The sequence below is a fragment of the Onychostoma macrolepis genome, chromosome 23 (genome assembly GCF_012432095.1).
Source record: "Onychostoma macrolepis isolate SWU-2019 chromosome 23, ASM1243209v1, whole genome shotgun sequence".
Taxonomy (NCBI): domain Eukaryota; kingdom Metazoa; phylum Chordata; class Actinopteri; order Cypriniformes; family Cyprinidae; genus Onychostoma; species Onychostoma macrolepis.
Window position 1 is genome coordinate 24631063 of NC_081177.1, and position 20101 is coordinate 24651163.

The following is a 20101-nucleotide window of genomic DNA, read 5'->3' on the forward strand; positions in this document are numbered from 1 at the left end:
TGGGGCTGAGGTAGTAGATTGAATAGTTGTGGAGCCCTGCGCTCTCTCACTGAGATAACTATACAATCTACTGTCTTTCCTAAGGCGACAGCCAAATCATCCACAAAAAATTGTCTGCATTCATCCAATGAGTCGCGAAGGATATTCGCTCACGTTACAGAAGCAAAACGGGTTGGGACTGACGTGTCATGTTGACTTCATACATACGCAAGCGTGTCAGGCGATGGGATCGCCCTTTGGTGTCTTGACAGGGTGAGGTAGTAGGTTGTATAGTTTGGTGGGAGGGATCAAACCCTGCTCAGGTGATAACTATACAGTCTATTGCCTTCCTTGTTGTGCCAACTATCTGCCAGCTAGCGGAAAATCCCTGGAGTTTAAATATTGCTTAAACTTTACAGCCTGCTTCACACCACATGAACTATGTATGTGAACACAGCGTGTAAACCGTGTGCTTATTCCGGGACACATGTTTACAGGTTACAACATTTACACTGTCTGCATAAACAGAAACAAATACACTGTAGTCGCCACAAAATGTGTCGAAATGCCCTATTTATTGACAGTATTTTGTGGTATAGACTTTTATGAAGCAGAAAAATAAACATGTTCTATTCAGTAAATCTAAATGAATCAAGATGAGTTAAGAGCATGTGTTTATCTGCACTTAATGCTTTTTGGTTCTGTTCTGCGTAGATTAGTAAATATTTGGATGTAAAAGCTCATGTAAATTACACTACGATTTAAAAGGTTTGGGTACAGTACTTTTTTTTTTCTTTTTAATGAATTTCAGCAAAGATGCATTTAAACGATCAAAAGGACTGTAAAGATTTGTATAGTGTTACAAATGATTTCTATTACATAAATGCTGTTCTGTTCTTTTTCTACTTATCTGAGAATCCTGAATCATGTAGAAACTATTTTCTATCAGAAATTGCTAGTAAATTTCACAATCAATTACAAAGAAATGGTAAGTAACACATTCAGTTAAACATGCAATTTTGCAGTAGAAAGATTATAAAAGGTACTCCAATAATCAAATAAGTTTTATTAGCAACTTCAAAAAATGCTTTCTTTTTTTGATTATTGATAACAATAAGAATTGAAAATAATGAGAAATGTTTCTTGTGCAGCATATTAAATCAGCATATTAAAATGATTTCTGAAGGAACATGTGACATTGAAGACTGGAGTAATGATACTGAAAATCCAGCTTTGAATCACAGGAATATATATATATATATATATATATATATATATTATTATTATTATTTATTTGATTTTTACAGTTTTTGATCAAAGAAATTCATCCTAAGACACTTCTTATAAATTAAAAAATCCAACTAACCTCATGTTGAACAGTAATTTAATGATGATCAAGTTTGTAATATTTTCACTCCACTAAACATTTGATAGGTTATGGTCATTCATTTAAAGAAATATTTTTGCTGTATAGTGCAGCTGCAGAAGCGTTGCGAGTGTGAAAGCACAATGAGACTCTTACAGCTTTGTGTGTGTGTATTGTGAAACAGGTCTAACTCTTTACCTAACAAGCCTGAACAACATCCATGCCACTCCTGCCAGCTTAACATGCTGATCTAGTATTACATATGAAGAGAAAAATCAGATTAAAAGAGATTTACGGAGCTCAGATGTATGGCTTAATCAATAATTGAGCTTTTCTGTTGGCTTGTGATCAAACAGGATTTTCACACATCATAAAAGGAAATTCAGTTTCAATCACACAATGCATGTGGCCTTGTTCAATGAATTAAATATATATATAAAACTGCACAGTATGCATAATATGGTTTTGTTCTGTGAATAAAATAGTTTATTCAACAATCTTTTGTCTTTTTGACTTTGTTTTCATTTTTTAAGTTGATTTTGAGCAGTTTATACAAAACGGTTATCTTGTAGAAAGACAGTCTTGCTTGGTAGAAGTTAGAGGTAAAACAGATTATGCTGTATGCATTGCTTTGATGTGCAACCTTTTTAAAATCATATAAAACAAACACTTTGCATAAACAGGTAGTATTTTGTAGGCATGTAGTAGGCATTTATAATTTTATGAGTGAAAATTATATTTGCCAATAAAGTATAACTTGTGAGAGGATACTTTGATATTTACAGTAAGCCTTTCAAAGATAGCCTTTTCAAAGATGTGTTCAGATAAAGCCTTTACAGCCTTTATCTGAACACATGAACCATGCCAACAAATTACAGTGGCATCCAGTGACACTAACCTCACATGTTAAAAAGGAATAAAGTAAAACTCTCGGCAATCAAATATCTGAGAATATTATAAAAGTAACTATAACCTAACTCAGTTATAACTTCTGTGTTAGCTCTTTTTTGTCTTTTCCATTATAAGTTAGTCAGCCTGATTTGAGTTTATAAATCAACAAATGAACAGTCTTACATTGTGGGAAAAAACAAAAAAAATCCTGTTAAATTTACAGTAAATAATAAACAAAAACCTAATAAAATACCAATTTGATTCTTTGCAGTAACTTCTGGGAAGCTCCAGTTACTGTTTTACACCGCAATTTATAAGATTAGACAGTTTTTACTTATATAAAACAATATTTTACCGTGAAAGTGCATATATTGTATTGTGAAATATGGATTTTCTCATAATTGTTAAGGTCATACTCTCATATTTTGCCACCAAAACACACACACGGTACGATAAATTAACCTGCTTTGTCATATTTGATACACAATTTCCAAGACCTCTAAATTATCAACATGATCAAACTTTGCTGAAAAACTTGTTTAACACAATATACCACATGCCTTCTGTCATCTGATTGAAAAGGCCTTTTTTAGTATCATTAAGTTTAACATAAGATTAATGTTTATGTTGTTAGTAATGTTTCGAACACTTACTGGACTGAAGCAATTTAGGTTTACTTGATAATCCAGACATAATTTTTTAGAAAAATCAAGTTAAACTGTATCAATTATGATCCGTCAGGCTTTTGAGGAACGTTTATTGTTCATCTCTCAATCATCATTGCATTGCATGTTTTACCCTCCACAGTAAAAATCTTACTAAGACATATTATTGGGAGAAATAGAGTGACAACTGATATTTGTATGCATTTTATATAAGTAGTCTGCTATACTTTTTCAAAGATCTCATTTATTTACATTACGAGCAATCAGCATTTTACCTTAATTTCTGGCCATATAAATATCAGCAACTGCACTATTTGGGCCTTAATGTGTTGTTACACTATATCAGGGTTCCTCAAATCTTTCCCTGGAGGGCCAATCTGCTGCAGAGTTTAGCTCCAACCCTGATCAAACTCACCTACCTGTCATTTTCTAATGATCTTGAAGACTCTGATTAGCATGCTGCTCAGGTGTGTTTGATTAGAGTTAGAGCTAAACTCTGCAGGAGTGGGCCAGATTTGAGGATGCCTGCACTATATCATACTGCATGAACCATAAAAGCCTGATGTATTCATACTATGATTTCACATTACAGAGTTAACAGGTCTTCACTTAGGTAGCATGTCTGCTCTTTCTCCGTTAGCAGTTTACAATGTGATTGTAAAAGCTTGTGGCGCCCTCTAGTGGTCATGCAGCTTTACAGCTCCTGAAGACTGAAGCTTTTCAGTGACATTGTTGGATATTGTAGGATATCTCCAATATACTGTCACTCAAAGATCTACTCAGAATTGTATCATACAGTGAAATTATGATTGTAGTTTATTTGCCTGAGTCATGTGCCAGTGTTGGAGGGAAATGTAGTTTGATGGCCAGTATTCGGTTCTCCAGGCTGGGATCTCCATGAGGAGCTTGAGAAGTCTCCTTGTCCTCTCCAGCACAGTACATACCGTCTCCAGATCTCCAGGTAAGCCTCCCTGATCCTTGCGATACGGAGGGCGTAGACCACAGGGTTCACCGCTGAGTTGGCGTGAGAGAGGAGTATTCCTGCATAGAAAGCAATCTGGGGGACGCCTTGAGGACCCATTGAAAGCAATACACAATTCATGATATGCAGAGGCATCCAACATGCTGCAAACAGCAGGAGAACCAGAGCCAGAGAACATGCCAGCCTCTTCTCCTTGATTAGAAAAGTCCTTAGTTTCGATTCAGCAGGTGCTGAAGTCTGGTCTTCCCTCCGGAGGCGTTTGCGCAGACTGTAGAAGACCAGAGCGTAAAGAAGAGTCATGGTTGCTAATGGGAGTAGGATGCAGCCCAGGTAGTTGAAGTAGACCATATAGGGCAGTGAGATGACAGCTAAGAAGGTGCAGTTGATATGGGAAGAGTTAAGGAGCAGGGAGGACTGGGAATCGCCGTTATGCCAACCAAAGAGAGGAGTGAAACCCAGCAGACAAGATATCAACCAACACAGGACCACTGCAATCCAGGAACGCTGCTCAGTGGCGATCTCCTTATACCTGCAATCACAAAACATGTTGACTGGTAATTAAATGTACAGCTGGACACACACTTAAGCTAACATTTTCCTTTCTTAAAAAGAGCACTTAATATGAAAATAATATAATTAAGAATATACTTAAGTGTGAACTGAATATAATGTTTTCAGCCCCATTGTTTAAATTTATATTAAAATGCAATTAGCTCAACTTTAGAGTGCTGGTTTGACCCACTTAATTAGGACTTAAGTACATCTTTATATGTAATTTCATACGTAATTCTATTGTCTTTTATATACGGTTAAAGTGTACTGCTGAATGTACTGACAAGCATTTATGATAAACTAAAATATACTTTGATGGATTCCTATTGAAACTTGCATGTCATGTATTTAAATATATTTGTAATTCCACATTTGTTATGAATTTAGCCCATTTAAAATAGTTTAACTTGTAATATAATATCTAATAACACACTACAGTTAAAAGTAGAATCAAGTACTTTACAGTTGCTTTAGTATGTTAGTCAACATTGAAATAAGTGTACTTCTTTAAATAGAATGTAGTATGTAGAAACTTTCATCTTCTGTAAAGCTGCTTTGCAATGATGTGTATCGTGAAAAGTGCTGTACAAATTGAATTGAAGTGAATTACAGTAAAGCATGAAAAAAGATTGTTAATACACAACTTAAAAAAAAAAAGTGTACTTAAGTGTGTTAAGAAACATAGAAACAGTGCAGGGCTGTGTTTCCCAAAAGTAATCCTAAAATTACTGATTTTTTTCTTTTTTTTTTTTCTCATGTAATGCAGGGATTCCCAAACTTTAGGATATTTACCTAAATATTTACTTTAGGTGTTTTAATATTTTAAAGTTAACATTTCAATAATTTAACACCATATTTGAATATTCTCTGATGTCTGTTATTGGCCATACATTTTATTTATCTTTTTAATAACAATAATCCCATTTAAAACTATAAACAAGTTTTGTCAGAAGTAATCTAAAAGTAATCCAAAGGTATTCAGAATACATTACCTAAAATGAGTAATCTTGACAACATTACTTACTGCAATTTTCAACGTGTACACTGTAAAAAAAAAAAAGTTGAGCCAACTTAAAATTTTAAGGCAACAAACTTCAGCAGATTTTTGAGTTTTCTCAACTTGTCGTTTTAAGTTTATACAACACAACTTTGAAAATCTCCCACAAAAACAAGTTGAGCAAACTCAAAAATCTGCTGAAGCTGGTAAAAAATGTTTTTTTTAAGTTCGCTCAACTTTTTTTTTTTTTTTACAGTGTAGTTTGTAATCAGCAATAGACTACAGTTTGTAAGTAATCTATCCAGGCACTGCATAGTAATAAAGGTAAAATCTCTTTACGTAAGTACACTTAAGTGGCAAGTACAGAATTTTAAAAAATATGCTTTTAAGATTTAAACTACACTACAAGCACACATTCAAGTGAACTTTTTTCAGATTCTGATCTGGTAAGCTACAAACAATATTTATTTAATAAATGAATAATGATTTTTCAAATGGATTTAAATCATGACATTTGACATTTCACTGTATTAATACCCGGGCTGTGTTTCCCAAAAGCACTGTAAGCCTAAATTGATCGTAGCTCTATTGGTTTCAATGGGTGTACACATGGGTGGGTGTACGATGTACTTAAGCTTACAATGATTTTGAGAAACGCAGCCCAGGCCTGTTACCTGATTCTTTGTTTTGGTTTGTCAGTTATCATGTGTTTTTCATTGAGCTCTGGATGTGGGAAAAGCTTCTGTTATATGTCAGTTGGGAATACAGTCAACAAGTGGCATATTGTTTAGATAAATGCAGTAAGTGTGAGAACACTATTTATGGAGCCTAAAATAAAAACAGGTCATGAACTAAAAGACCAGTGTGAGTCATGACAACTAGAAACTGAGAAATTAAAACTTTACTATTAAAAATAATCAATGATTGAAAAGATTTCAATGAGAAACATCTGCTGTCAATACAACCATATGAAATTTTATCATGAAATTATATTGCTGTGGTATAAATTTGTGACCATGGCATTATATGTTGGGGATGATTTTCATTATCATTATCAGATACCTTGGGAGTGAGAACAGGTTGGCTTATTTAATAGCTATAAGTAATATATTTCAATATGATAATTAATATATGTGACTGATAATTAGTATATGTGACCCTGGACCACAAAACCAAAAATCATTAGGATATTAAGTAAAGATCATGTTCCATAAAGATATTTAGTAAATTTCCCACTGTAAATATATCAAAACTTACTTTTTGATTAATACATTGATCTATGCATTGCTAAGAACTTCATTTGGACAAGTTTAAAGGCGATTTTCTCAATATTTAAATTTTTTTGCACCCTCAGATTCCAGATTTTCAAATAGTTGTATCTCGGCCAAATATCCTAACAAACTATACATTAATGGAAAACTTATTTATTCAGCTTTCAGATAATGAATAATTCCCAATTTCAAAAAAAATGACTGATTTTATGGTCCAAGGTCACATATTTAAATCCAAGCAGTGATTTGGATTTTTTTTATTCTTAATGTTATGGTTTGCTGTTATATGTAATTGGCTGAAACAATTTTCATTCAAAAATTGCAAGTAAATTGCTAGTAATTGCTAGTAATGACTCAAAAGTCTTCTGAATAGACAATAATATTCATGGTCACGTCTGTAGCCTATTTTATCAACTAATGTAAATTGTAAAACTAATTACAAAGAAGCGGCAAGCAACACATCAAATTAATATAAAAATTAATATTAATATAAAAAATGTAGTTTGTACTTGTAAGTACATAGTTTTTAAAAAAATTAAGCTGTTACCTGAGTGGTATTGAGACCCGCAGGTATCGGTCCACAGCAATAGCCAGGAGGGACAGCACAGACGCTTGGGTCAGCACCAGCACCACACAGCTGACCGCCAGACAGGCCTGGAACGGGATTTCAACCCACCCGTCCACCAGCACAGCCAGGGGCACTGCCACCGCCCCCACCAGGAAATCAGCCACAGCCAGAGATGCCACGAAACAGAAGGTAGGCTGACGGAAGGTCCGCCTCAAACATACGGCCCAAACCACCAGCACGTTCCCCAGGCAGCATGCCATGGCGATGACCAGCTCCAGAGAGGTGTAGATCAGCCAGGCCATGAGGAGAAACCAATACGAGCAAACAGAACACAGTCTCAGTCGAGTATGAAGAAGCCTGTGACCATCTGGTCTGCACTCCTCCACACAAACCCCTGATCTTCAGTATGCATCTCTGGGGGTCTCATTTCCACTCATAAGTCTTCTGAATAGACAATATTATTCACAGTCACATCTGTATTTCATCAACTAATTCCATTTGAAGGTGGACATAATAATGATGTTAAATTCCAAGTCACAATCAAAATGATGGAAAGCTTGCTGCTCATATTAGTTCTAGCACACGTACAACCTCACAGGTGCTTGAACGTTGTCTTCAGCTGCTACAATACTAGAATACTGCCAAGTATACTGTGTCTACTATTTAGATTTTTTTTTTCAAATGGAATATATTCTGCATTGTGCAACAATAAATATTTCATAGAATAGCATTGTTGTTACATGACCTCATCACATGCATTTTAAATGCAACTGTATATACATACTCACAGTGGCAAAACACTTCTGGTTGAGTATATGTAAGTTCTCATCCACTGAGTGTCAGATTTGGAGTATGCACATAAACTGTGGCCACGTGTTCTATGCAATTTCACAACCAACACGGCAGAGAACAGATGATTGTCTTGTGCTTGATGCATGTGTTTGGCAACTATACTTGCAAAAATGCACTTTTTATGTGGCATTAGTGGTTTGGTTCATATAGTGCCAGCTCAGCAACTGAATTACAATTGAAGAAAATATGGTGGTCTGATGGTTTCCAAAACAGACATAGCTCATAAATTGTTGTCAGTAGAACAAACAAACATGTTCACAGAGGTCATATAATTCCAGGAATCACTTCATGCACAAAGCCAAAACCTCCATCATAGAGAATTGTGAAAAGTGGAAAGAGACACAGACCCAAAACCTCTTTTGTCTTCCTCCTGTTCTCCTCTCTCCCATCATCTACCTCACCAGTCTCAGCAGGTGTCTCATCACACCGATGAGGATGGTTATTCGCTATTATCAGGACATCTCTCCCTCCATCTGCTGGTCAGTGTTCATAAATGCTTCATGTTCATGAACGGTTTGTTTACCTATGGACAACAGGGGGCAATGCTGTGTTTGAGTATTCATCAGCCAAAGGCAAATATTAAACTATTTTAGTAGTTTTTTTCTTTCTTTCTGTAATTCAAATCAAATAGTAACCATAAACAAAACATCTGAAAGAACACAGGCTTCTTTTAACCGGAAAATGTATTATCAGAATATCTAGAACTGCCACTATGACCTACACAGTTTGTTTCCAAGGAATATGCAAAAATGTACTTTTTTTCAGCAAAATACAGTTTCATCAGTATACATTCCAAATGTTAATTTTAGATTCTGACTAAAGGTCATATTCAGTACTTCAATATGATTGCAAATCTTATATTGATTTGACACAACAGTCCTGTAAACTGGAACTTGGCAACATGTGCTTCAGCCTAAATTGTGTGTATGGTTTTATATTCTAAGATCTAATAACTATTATAAGTATTTTGGGTTACACTTTATATTAGGTGACCTTAACTACTATGTACTTACATCAAAAAATAAGTACAATGTACTTATTGTGTTCATACTGTATTGCAAAACACTTTTGCTGCTATTGAGGTGGGATATGGGAATGGTTAGGAACAGGTTTGGTGGTATGGGTGGGTTTAAGGGTGGTGTAAGGGATGGTTTGACAGTGTAATTATAAATGTAATTACAGAAATTAATTACAGATGTAAGTACATATAGGTACACATAATAATATATTACATAAAAATATATGTACAATGTAAAAACATATATGTACACAATAAGTGCATTGTATCAAATGATTAATGTAAATGTAAGTACATAGTAGTTAAGGCCACCTAATATAAAGTGGGACCGTATTTTGTGTGGTTTTAACAGCAAGCCACTGACGTACGATACAAACACCATCTTTCCATTTTCTTCAATCATTAACAGTTCTGTTGTAGTGGCGGTTTTCCAGAGTACACATGCTTTGCATATGTGACTGTATATGTGTGAATATGTACATGGTGGGCTTGTGGTAAACTGCCATCAGATGGAGCACAGGGCTTTGTCAGAGATGTTGTGATCTGTGTGAGATCCTCGTGATGAGGCTTATCAGTATGAGAATTCAGCAGGCTATTTAAAATAGAGATGCAAAACCAAACCCCTTAGTTTACATGTGGCTGCATGGTCAACAACGTTTCAGAATTCAAATTCCAGGGAATTTAAACTGTTGATGCCATTGAAATGTTATCATTCATATTTACAACATGTTGTTGCCACTAACAAAACAAAAGTACAGTTGTATTTTATATATACATTATATATATATATATATATATATATATATATATATATATATATATATATATACATACACACATATATATATAGTGGTGTGAAAAAGTGTTGGCCCCCTTCCTGATTTTTAAATTTTTTGCATGTTTGTCACACTTTAATGTTTCAGATCATCAAACAAATTTAAATATTAATCAAAGATAACATAAGTAAACATAACATGCAGTTTTTAAATGAAGTTTTTTATTATGAAGGGAAAACAAAATCCAAACCCACATGGCCCTGTGTGAAAAAGTGCTTGCTTCCTCCTATTAAATCATGAAAGAACTGTGATTAACCACATTATTTTAGAAAGCTGAGCTAAATTTCATTAGCCAAACCCAGGCCTGATTACTGCCAGACCTGTTGAATCAAGAAATCATTTAGTAAGACCGGCGGAAAATGAAAAGTTGCGATTTTCTAGGCCGATTTGGCTAGGAACTATACTCTCACGCAGCGCCTGAAAGTAGTCCCCAGCTATATTATAACTAGTTACCTAGCTGGGGACTACTTTCAGGCGCTGCGTAATATCACTGCGCCTGCTGCGGCCATGGTATGGCAGCAAAGTTCCTTGATTATTACGCCGGAATGAGAGTATAGTTCCTAATCATATCAGCCTAGAAAATCGCAACTTTTCATTTTCCGCCGGTCTTAGTACACGATATAACTACAGAAGAGTCAAGTTTTAAATAGGACAAATATCGAAACTCTTTGGTCATTTTTGAACGCGATGCTACTGGTCTAATCGGATTCAATGATCTATGCTAAGCTATGCTAAAAGTGCTATTGCCAGACCCAGAGATCGGCTGAATGGATTCCAAAACGGTAAAACTCAACTTATTAACTCTGGGGGAGTTGGAGAATGAGCCTATTTCCAAAAAAAGTGGAGTGTTCCTTTAAATAGAACCTGTCTGACAAAGTGAAGCATGTTTAAAGAGCAACACATTTATTCTGTGATCTTAAGAAATTCATAAACAGATGAGAAACAAAATAGTTTACATGTATCAGTCTGGAAAGGGTTATAAAGCCATTTGGAAGGCTTTGGGACTCCAGCAAACCATGGTCAGAGCCATTATCCACAAATGTAGAAAACTTGGAACAGTGGTGAACCTTCCCAGGAGCAGAGGTGGGTAGTAACGAGTTACATTTACTTCGTTACATTTACTTGAGTAAATTTTTTGGGTAACTAATACTTTTAGAGTATATTTAAAAATGGGTACTTTTACTCTTACTCAAGTACATTTTTAGTGAAAAAACGGTACTTTTACTTCGTTACTGTGGGCGACGCTCCTCTCGTTACTTTATCTTAATGCATACAAGTTAAAAATCCTTCAATTTATTCCAAGCGCGCCATTTACTTTTTTTTCTGGGCAATGAGCGATGCCCGTTCGCGAATGATTCATTCTTTTGAGTCAATTCTATTCGAAGGCTTGATCAAACCAGTTGGCAGACCAATGAATCGGTTCGCGAATCAGTTTGAATGATTCGTTCAGTTCCCTGCCGCACGCGCTGAGTCGTCTGAAGCGGTTCTCACTCAGAGTTGTAACATCAAGAGCGCTGAAGACGTGGCTCTGGATCAACAGTCAGTTGAAATCATCTGCAAAGGTTATGGTTTGCTAGCTATGAAGATCTTTATTAGACGAACACCGCGTGTGCTGACGGTTCCACAGGTATAGATTCGATACCACTATGACATTACCAGTTTGTTGTACATGTACCTTACACATTAAATACAATGTATATTTGATTCATTAAATAAGCTGTGTCAGAGTATAAAATAAACACCCGCCAAACCCACGTTAGTTCCAGGAGGAATGCCTTGCCTAGACACAATTAATATGGAAATTTTCACAATCTTTACGCTTGCAGAAATAAAGGCTACATTTGTTTACATTTTGCAGAACAGACGGAAGAAGATCGGTCAATGTGCATTTGTTTCGTTATGTTCAGATGTTCTGTAGCGGTCATGTGAGGAGATTTTACTCTTCTCCGTGTCAGAGGTTATATACATTTATAATACATAATTAAAATTTAAAATATAATTAAATTTAACTCAGTGATCAGGGCCGGATTATCCATAGACGGGATTGGGCGAGTGCCCTGGGGCACCAGCCAATAGGGTGGCACCAAGTGATTACCATAATGACAAGACCTTTAAAATATTTTTTCATGTTTTGTATATATTATTTTGCTGGAAGAGATACAGATGCATAGAAAATGAACAGTTAATGATACAATATACAGAGAGAATATCAAATATATGCACGCATATAAAGAATTGCGATTGGGTCAGGTCCCAGTGTATTTGCCCCCTCCCCCCAGTCAGAGTCGAGCATATTTATTCACAAATGGATAGGCAGCATCGACTTGGCGGTTGTGCGAAACGTAAATTAAAAAAAAAAAGAAGAGAAAATATCATGACACATAGCCAGGGCTATACAGGGCGACTGAAAAGTAGCTACTGTGTGCGACTATCAAAACATATTTAGGAGCACCTGTGCGACTAACCCGATCAGCATAGGCTATTTGTGTTTGCGCTGAGAGGAGCTTCAAAGATTTCTACTTGCGTGTTTGTGCAGCGGTCAGTGGGCCTAATGTATCGCAGACATATGTTGATTCCTTGAATGCAATGTTAATCAGAATCCACTCACTGCTCAAAATACTTTTGTTCATTGCAGTTATGCACGCTCACAAATGCTCGTTATAACAAACAAAGTGTAGATAGTGTAAATAAGAGATTCGTTGTGCAGTGTAGAGCTTCATTGATTATAATGGAGTTTTGTGAGATTGCTGAAGTGAGTAACAGCTTTTAAAGATTATTAAAGGTATTTGTAAATGTGATATTAAATTAATACAACAGCTCAATAAACAATAAGTTATATAAAGTTATGTACATTGTATGACTTTTAACAATATTGCCTGATTTTGCTCTATTTAGTCAAGGAACATAGTTTCAAACAGTCACAGCCGAGCCGCTGCGCATCTCCATTTAAACATAGCGGTGTTTCATTTATGAATGAACCTGCGTTTTAAATGAGTCTAGTGAGTCAGTGATTCAATTACCCACTCATAAAGTGAGTCACTTGCTTCGTTCTTGAATGAATCAGCTGTTCAAACGAATCAGTGACTTACCGCCACCTGTTGGCAGTTTTATTTTTATGTTTAAAGTGTCCTTTCAGTTATTTAAATCATTTCAATCAAACAATAGTTCTATATTCAAAATGTTATATTTAAAACATTAATCTCACAACATTGCTATGAATTTAAAACATCCATGCCACCTCTGAGCCTCTCTAAATGTCTGTAAATTTACCTACATGCCACTTTTGTGTTCTTCTGTGCCACCTTTGTAGTGGAAACTAATTTTGTTGAATGATTTCTTTTGATTAGTAACTTATTCTTCTTATTCTACCTGTTCTTATGGAATTTTTTTATTTTTTGCACTTCAAATGTGGTCACCCTAGGGCACTACACTGTGTTAATCCGGGCCTGTCAGTGATGCAAATCAGAATTTGTATCAGCTGTTACTCCAGTTTTCAGTGTAATATGATCCTTCAGAAATCATTAAAATATATTGTTTTATTACCAGTGTTGTTGAAAAAAAACAAAAACAAAAAAACAGCATATGCTGGTTAGGTATGTTTTGAAGCTGGGATGCTGGTTTGTGCTGGTCATGTGCTGGTCTTGAGCAGGTCGGACCAGCTTAGGACAAGCAAAGGACCAGCTTAAATCAGTTCAAACCAGCATCCCATGCTTCAAAACATACCATACCAGCATATGCTATTTTTTTCAACAGGGAACAGTTTTGCTGCTTAATATTTTTTGGAACCTGTGACAGTTTGTTCAGGATTCTTTTATGAATAGAAAGCTAAAAAAGAACAGCATTGATAATAAATCAGGCTGATAAAAATTCTGATTTGCATCACTGAAATAAATTACATTAAAAAAAAATTAAAGGTATTTTGAACGGCTGTGTGTGTGTGTGTGTGTGTGTGTATAAAATTGTATCTAAATATCTATATATCTAAATAAAAATAGACTATATTCAGTATATGATCCAAAGTAACTAGTAACTAACTACTTGAGTAGTTTTTTTATCCGATACTTTTTTACTCTTACTCAAGTAACTATTCAGACTATTACTTTTACTTTTACTTGAGTAAATATTTCTTCAAGTACTTTTACTTTTACTTGAGTACAGTTTTTGGGTACTCTACCCACCTCTGCCCAGGAGTGGCTGGCCTACCAAAATTACTCCAAGAGCACAAAGACAACTCATCTAGGAGGTCATAAAAGAACCCAGAACAACATCTAAAGAACTGCAGGCCTCAAAGTCTCGGGTATAATCAAGATATGTTTTTGGCAAATGTGAGACAAGCCTTTGTGTTCTTTTTGGTCAGCAGTGGCTTTTGCCTTGGAACTCTCCCATGAATGCCGATTTTTCCCAGTCTCTTTCTTATTGTTGAATCATGAACACTGACCTTAACTGAGGCCTTTAATTTTTCACGTAGGTCCCAGTAGGTTTGGACAGCTTGTATTTACTTGCATTATCTTTGTGTAATACTGGAACTGTAAGTGAGCTGCAGAATCAGCAGAGGCCAATCAGCTTGTGCCATGTAGTAAATAATGTGATTGCTAGCAGATTGCATGTAAAGGACCTATCAGCTTGTGCCATCTAGAGTTTCAAAACTAAACTAGATATGTAGCCTGGTTGATTCAGTCATATTAAGTAATATATTTGACTTGAATAAAAACTGGCTGAATGTTTACAATGCCATTTTACTGTATATATTAAAATGTTTGGTTGGGTTCCTTGTTATTGTCAAAAATACAACTTTGCATGTTAAAATTAATTAATTTATTCAGACACATCAGATGTCAACATTTTAATGTTGTTACAAAGTCATTGAAATGAGCACAAAAATGTTTTATCACAATAACAAGCAAAACGGATTCATAACTACATATAACGTAGTGTAGCGGTTAACAATCCTCAGATTTATATAATTCAAAGATCACCATCAACTTCTTAGAATTTCATGTTATTCCATATTATTGTACATACAATTCCCAAGTTCAATTGAGCCTCAATTAAGCCAAATAATATTAGAAAATCAGTGTTTTATGCCCACATTACATTATGAACATTAAAAAGGCAAAACAATTTTCTGCAAAATACTCAGTATTTGTTTACACTTTCCCAGTTAGGAGAAATTCTTGGTGGACGAGCCACATTAACTACCCATGAATCTTTGCGAGTTGTTCTGAAGGCCTCTCAGTGTTCTTTCAGTGAACTGATAGGTGAGTTTACGCTTCACTTTGCAGATCTCTCCCGTTCGCGAATAGTTTCGTAGGGCACGAGCCATTTTCTGGTACGTCATGGTTTTCCGGTTGCCCTTGCGTCTGCCCCACATCTCAGCCAGCCTTTCCTTGTTCTGGGACGAGAACTGGAACGTTCCGTTGTTAGACTGAACCCACCAAATGCAGCTCCGCATGTCTGGTGTCTGTAGCATCTCGTACAAGAACTGAAACAGCCGCTCTTTCCTTTTACCTGAGAAACGACATTGTCAAATGTATTTTAGTGACAACAGAATATTTGGCATCTATCCATTGATCTCTGTTCACAATAAATACAGTCTGTTATCCAAACCTATTACGGCCTTTCAAATGTCAGATTAAAAATTAGCCTACATAGTGACATCCAATGTCCAGCAAATTCCAAACTGGATATTGTTTAATCAATTGAACCAAAGCCTATGTGAATCACTTGACTGTAAGGGCAACTCTTTTTGGGAATAAAACTACAAGGTGGGTGGCATGTTGGAAATATAAACAATACAACATTCGATACTAAATAAACTTACCCACTGAAATCTGTCACAATGACATTCTGTGGCTAGTTGCATAAACTGCTTAGACTAGTCTTACAAGTTAGTCATCTAATATACTAGCATAAAATGGTAGATTGGTCTAATTTAAATATGTAAAGTAGTACTGATTATTAGTTTTAAGACTAGTCAAAGCAGTTTATGCAACTGGCCACTGGTCTCTCTATATTTTTTGACCATTTTAACTGAACTGGTGTTGTTTTGGACCCCATTGACTTTCAATGAATTAACAAAAACAGTTCAAGCATTCTCCAAAATCTCCTTTTTGTGTTCCACAAAAGATAGAAAGTCTGAGTAAATGATGACAACTAATTATCCAAATAAACCGATTCACTAATATGAAATGACTTTCCCAAAGCCAAAAAGAAATAGGTGGAACAATGGCCTAGCAATACTGTGTCTTACCTGAGAGTGGTGCTAGAGCCAGGGAGTCATACGCAATCTGACCCTTCATGTCAGAGGTCGGAGATGGTGGAAATTCTTGGCAACCAGAACTGGTGGACAGCGAATCTGAATCACTGTACTGGTTTCTGTCATACTGGAAGTGTCCCTAAAACATAGACTATTATTAATAACAAACACGAACAGGTCAATCTTCACTTACAAAACTGCATGCAGTCTTGACTGCAATATTACAGTGTTTACTGTATGTCTGGTTAGACCTACCCACTCATTGTGACTGGACTGACAGAGCCATGTCTGCTGCTGCTGCTGCTGAGGCTGTTGTTGTTCATGCGTCTCATCTGTTACTGGTACTCCACCATAATGCCATTCATATGTATAATGTCCAGACCAGCTGTTCTCTATGGAAACACATCACTCATTATTACCACATATGCTGCTCACTAGAATCAACAACACATGCAGGATCTAAGAAGATATTTATGGTTATACTATAATTGTTTTTGATTTTAAAATACATTCTCCTATGCAACTTAATCGGCATTCCATGTGTAGTTTGATTCCCCAGAAAAGTCTAAATACTGTTTTTCTGAGGCACGCACTTTCAAAACATTGCTGTTTGTTTGAGCATCAGACCAGACTGACATAGCAACAGCTCAACCAATAGTGTGAGTTTGGGGGTGGGGCTATCTGTTTGACTGACCAATGGCAATTGTGGGGAAGGTAAACCTGTGTGTGACTGTGTTCGAACTAAATTTTTTGATTACACATCATCACAAGTACTTTTTAGTACAAAATGTCCTCTGTTTTTACAGTTTCTCCTCACTGAACTAAACTTTTCTAACCACAATCTAGAGACACAAATAAAGAAGCTTTGTCAAAGAGGAAATTACTGACCTTACAAAACTGAAAAAGCACTTCTATTCAATTTTTTAAAAAAAGGAGAAGTGACCCTTCCCTCAGTGGTCTATTACAGTGTTTTAGTTCTAGTGTTTGTTTGATTATCAATCACTCACCTGCCATACTGTGCTCCTCTTGATTTCTCCTCTGCACACCTGGTGCTGACATCACCTCCACCGAGTGCTCCTGCAGGTACTCCTCTATCATGTCAAGATCCAGGTTCCCAGACGACGGCTCTCTAGGGCCCAGATCTTGGAAGTATTGAATCTGTAGGTAAGTCAATGCATGTTAGCAAACACTGAATCAAATGCGGTGTAGACATTGCATAATGTACAAGACACAAGCATGTTCTTACATTCTCCTAGATTCACATTCATTGAAATCTAAATATTATATATTACTTAAAAAAATTACAATGTAATTGTAAAAAATTACCCATGAATAACAGCTGTTTAACAGGAATATTGGAAGGAAGTTGCCTGACTAGTACATTCTTCCTGCCTTCCGTAAAATTTGGTTTTTATTTGCAGCAACAGAAATATTTGCATTGTGAGTGTGTGTAAACATTTTAGTGGTAATATTCTGCCTCTGTTTTGACATTACATATACACCCATGTACAGAATTTTGACAGTATTTTGAAGGCATACTTCAATGTCTGAATGTCATTGCATTAAACAACAAAATGTCTAAGTGTCACTAAGTACCATTTATTTTATTTCAACACCAGCATACTTTCCATACAAAACAAAAAGAGTCACTTTTTGCACCACTTTAAATTAACACCAAAACTTTACAGTGAAATCTGCAAATTTGTTGATCAAATATGATATTATGGACATAATGACTATTCCATCTGCTTATTAAGGTAATATCGTTTCCAGCACGCTTAGTATAAACAGTTATACAACAATTGAGAATCTATTAATATGATTGGCCAAAAGTGTGATATATGATATATTTTACTTGTGTGATGCTTAAATATATCACAAAGCTGTTTTTTTTTTCTTTAGTTTTTTGTAAGCATAATAAATCATCTGTCAATCTGTCATGCATTTTTCCCAATGCTTTCCCAATTGTTTCCCCTTTAGTGAATCAAAATAAATAAATAAATAAGAATAAATAATACTCACGTTTTCAAGAGTTGCCAACATCTGAAAACAGAAAAAAAAAGTCAAATGAGTAAAAACAGCACATGAGTACAAACAGCTTGGTGTGACTCTGCATGACTGAACAGAACTGAACTGAACGGAATGCCGTTAGAATGCAGTTTGGTCATATCAAGTTTTTCTGAAACATATTTCACAAAACTGAAAGAGTAAAGATAAACAGGCAAAAACTCCTGTAAAACAAATAGTTTTAACAAAAAGTGCAAATAATTGCTAACACAGCAGAAGTTTGAATGATATTGTAGATGTATGAATGTATTTAGTTACCTCAGTGCACTTCGAAGATGACTAGTGTATCACAATAGAAAAGTGGAAAAGACTGTGACTGGAAGAGAGGGTGGAGCCGTACATCACCTGTAAAGTGCACCTGTTGTCTGTTCTGATCCTTTTATATCCTTCCAACTGTCTCTCTCTCTGCTTTTGCCCGCCTCCTCCTGGAATACTCATAACGTTGAGCCAACCTTCCATCATCCAAATGCAAATCTCTATTAATCAAACATTCATCTGGGTTTAACGGTATGGGCGAGTCTTACGATCACTCCCCTTTGCTCTGTCTGTGTTAAAGCCTTCTGGGCATGTGGTCTGCGTTGTTACTTTGTGTCCTAAAAACACAAATTTACTCATAACTGCCACAGCGATCATTGATTATTGATTTATAGATAATTTGTGTATTGCACAGATCCAGATTAACTTTTTTTTTGTCTGAAATCTATCTATCTATCTATCTATCTATCTATCTATCTATCTATCTATCTATCTATCATGTGACACTGGAGTAAGGATGCTGAAGATTCAGCTTTACATCACAGGAATAAATGACATTTGACATTAAAATAGAATGTAGAATATAATAATATTTCATACAGCTTTCAGAAACGTATATATATATATATATATATATATATATATATATATATATATAAAAAATCTTACAGACACTCAAATGTTGACTATTAACACATTGTCTGGAAGACACAGTCTTTAGACATACAAATGTTCTCTTGTATATAATTTTAATATAGAATTTAAAAGGATATTTTCTATTTTAATATACGGTTTTCTGTAATATTTTCTTTTTTTTTTCCACTTTATATTTTGATTTTATTTTATGTAATGTCCTTCCGGAGCACAAAAACTTGTTTGACTTGAATTGAATTGAATTGAATTATAGATTTCGAATAGTACATATTAGATTTACACCACGGTGCAGTATATAGTGCATGTGCTCATGAGGCAATGTGAGTCCACTATCAGATCCTGATCTGATTCCCCCTTCTCTCTCTCTCTCTCTCTCTTAAAAGTCCTGTTGATATATACTTTCCAGTGCAATAAAATAATTGAAACTCAAAATGAAAAGACTTACATTGTACACTTTTTATGATGCTTTTTCAACAAAATGAGTGGAAAAACTTTTTTTTTTTTTTTAATGAAAATATTTTATACCGTGTCATTATTATAAATCCAATCCTTACTTAAATCTCATGATAGCATCCTTTTGACTGGAAGATAATGTTCTTGGGCAACAAGTATTACATATTTTATGACATATGTCACCTGATAAAACATGAAAAACTGCATGCTGCGCACATGAGGCAGTCAGATAGCTTGTGGTGGAGTAGCACTTTTGTGACAAAGTTAGAAACGGGGAAGTACCTATCTAAAACATAGCATAGCAGGAATATACACCTTAGAGGAACACAGAAGAGGATTGGAAAGTGAAATGAGGAACAGCTTTAGGCCTGTTGCAAACTCACGCTTACAAACCACTTTCTGGTAAACCCGGTCTGATTCGCCTTTATAAGACATGTTT

The 20101-nt window shown here is 35.4% G+C and overlaps 2 protein-coding genes across 2 annotated transcripts; both read right to left on the reverse strand.

Annotated features, from left to right (window-relative positions):
• Window positions 1–3273: 3273 nt before the first annotated feature.
• Window positions 3274–7573, reverse strand: LOC131532461 (adenosine receptor A1-like). The gene is made up of 2 exons (XM_058764135.1): window positions 7251–7573; window positions 3274–4412 (listed from the first exon to the last, which is right to left on the reverse strand). The coding sequence occupies exons 1-2, from the start codon at window positions 7571–7573 to the stop codon at window positions 3731–3733; spliced, it is 1005 nt and encodes a 334-aa protein (XP_058620118.1). The 3' UTR covers window positions 3274–3730.
• A 7204-nt stretch (window positions 7574–14777) lies between these two features.
• On the reverse strand, window positions 14778–18665 carry LOC131532374 (transcription factor PU.1). The gene is made up of 6 exons (XM_058763956.1): window positions 18559–18665; window positions 18256–18276; window positions 17241–17391; window positions 16489–16625; window positions 16228–16372; window positions 14778–15485 (listed from the first exon to the last, which is right to left on the reverse strand). The coding sequence occupies exons 2-6, from the start codon at window positions 18274–18276 to the stop codon at window positions 15169–15171; spliced, it is 771 nt and encodes a 256-aa protein (XP_058619939.1). The 5' UTR covers window positions 18559–18665; the 3' UTR covers window positions 14778–15168.
• Window positions 18666–20101: the final 1436 nt, after the last annotated feature.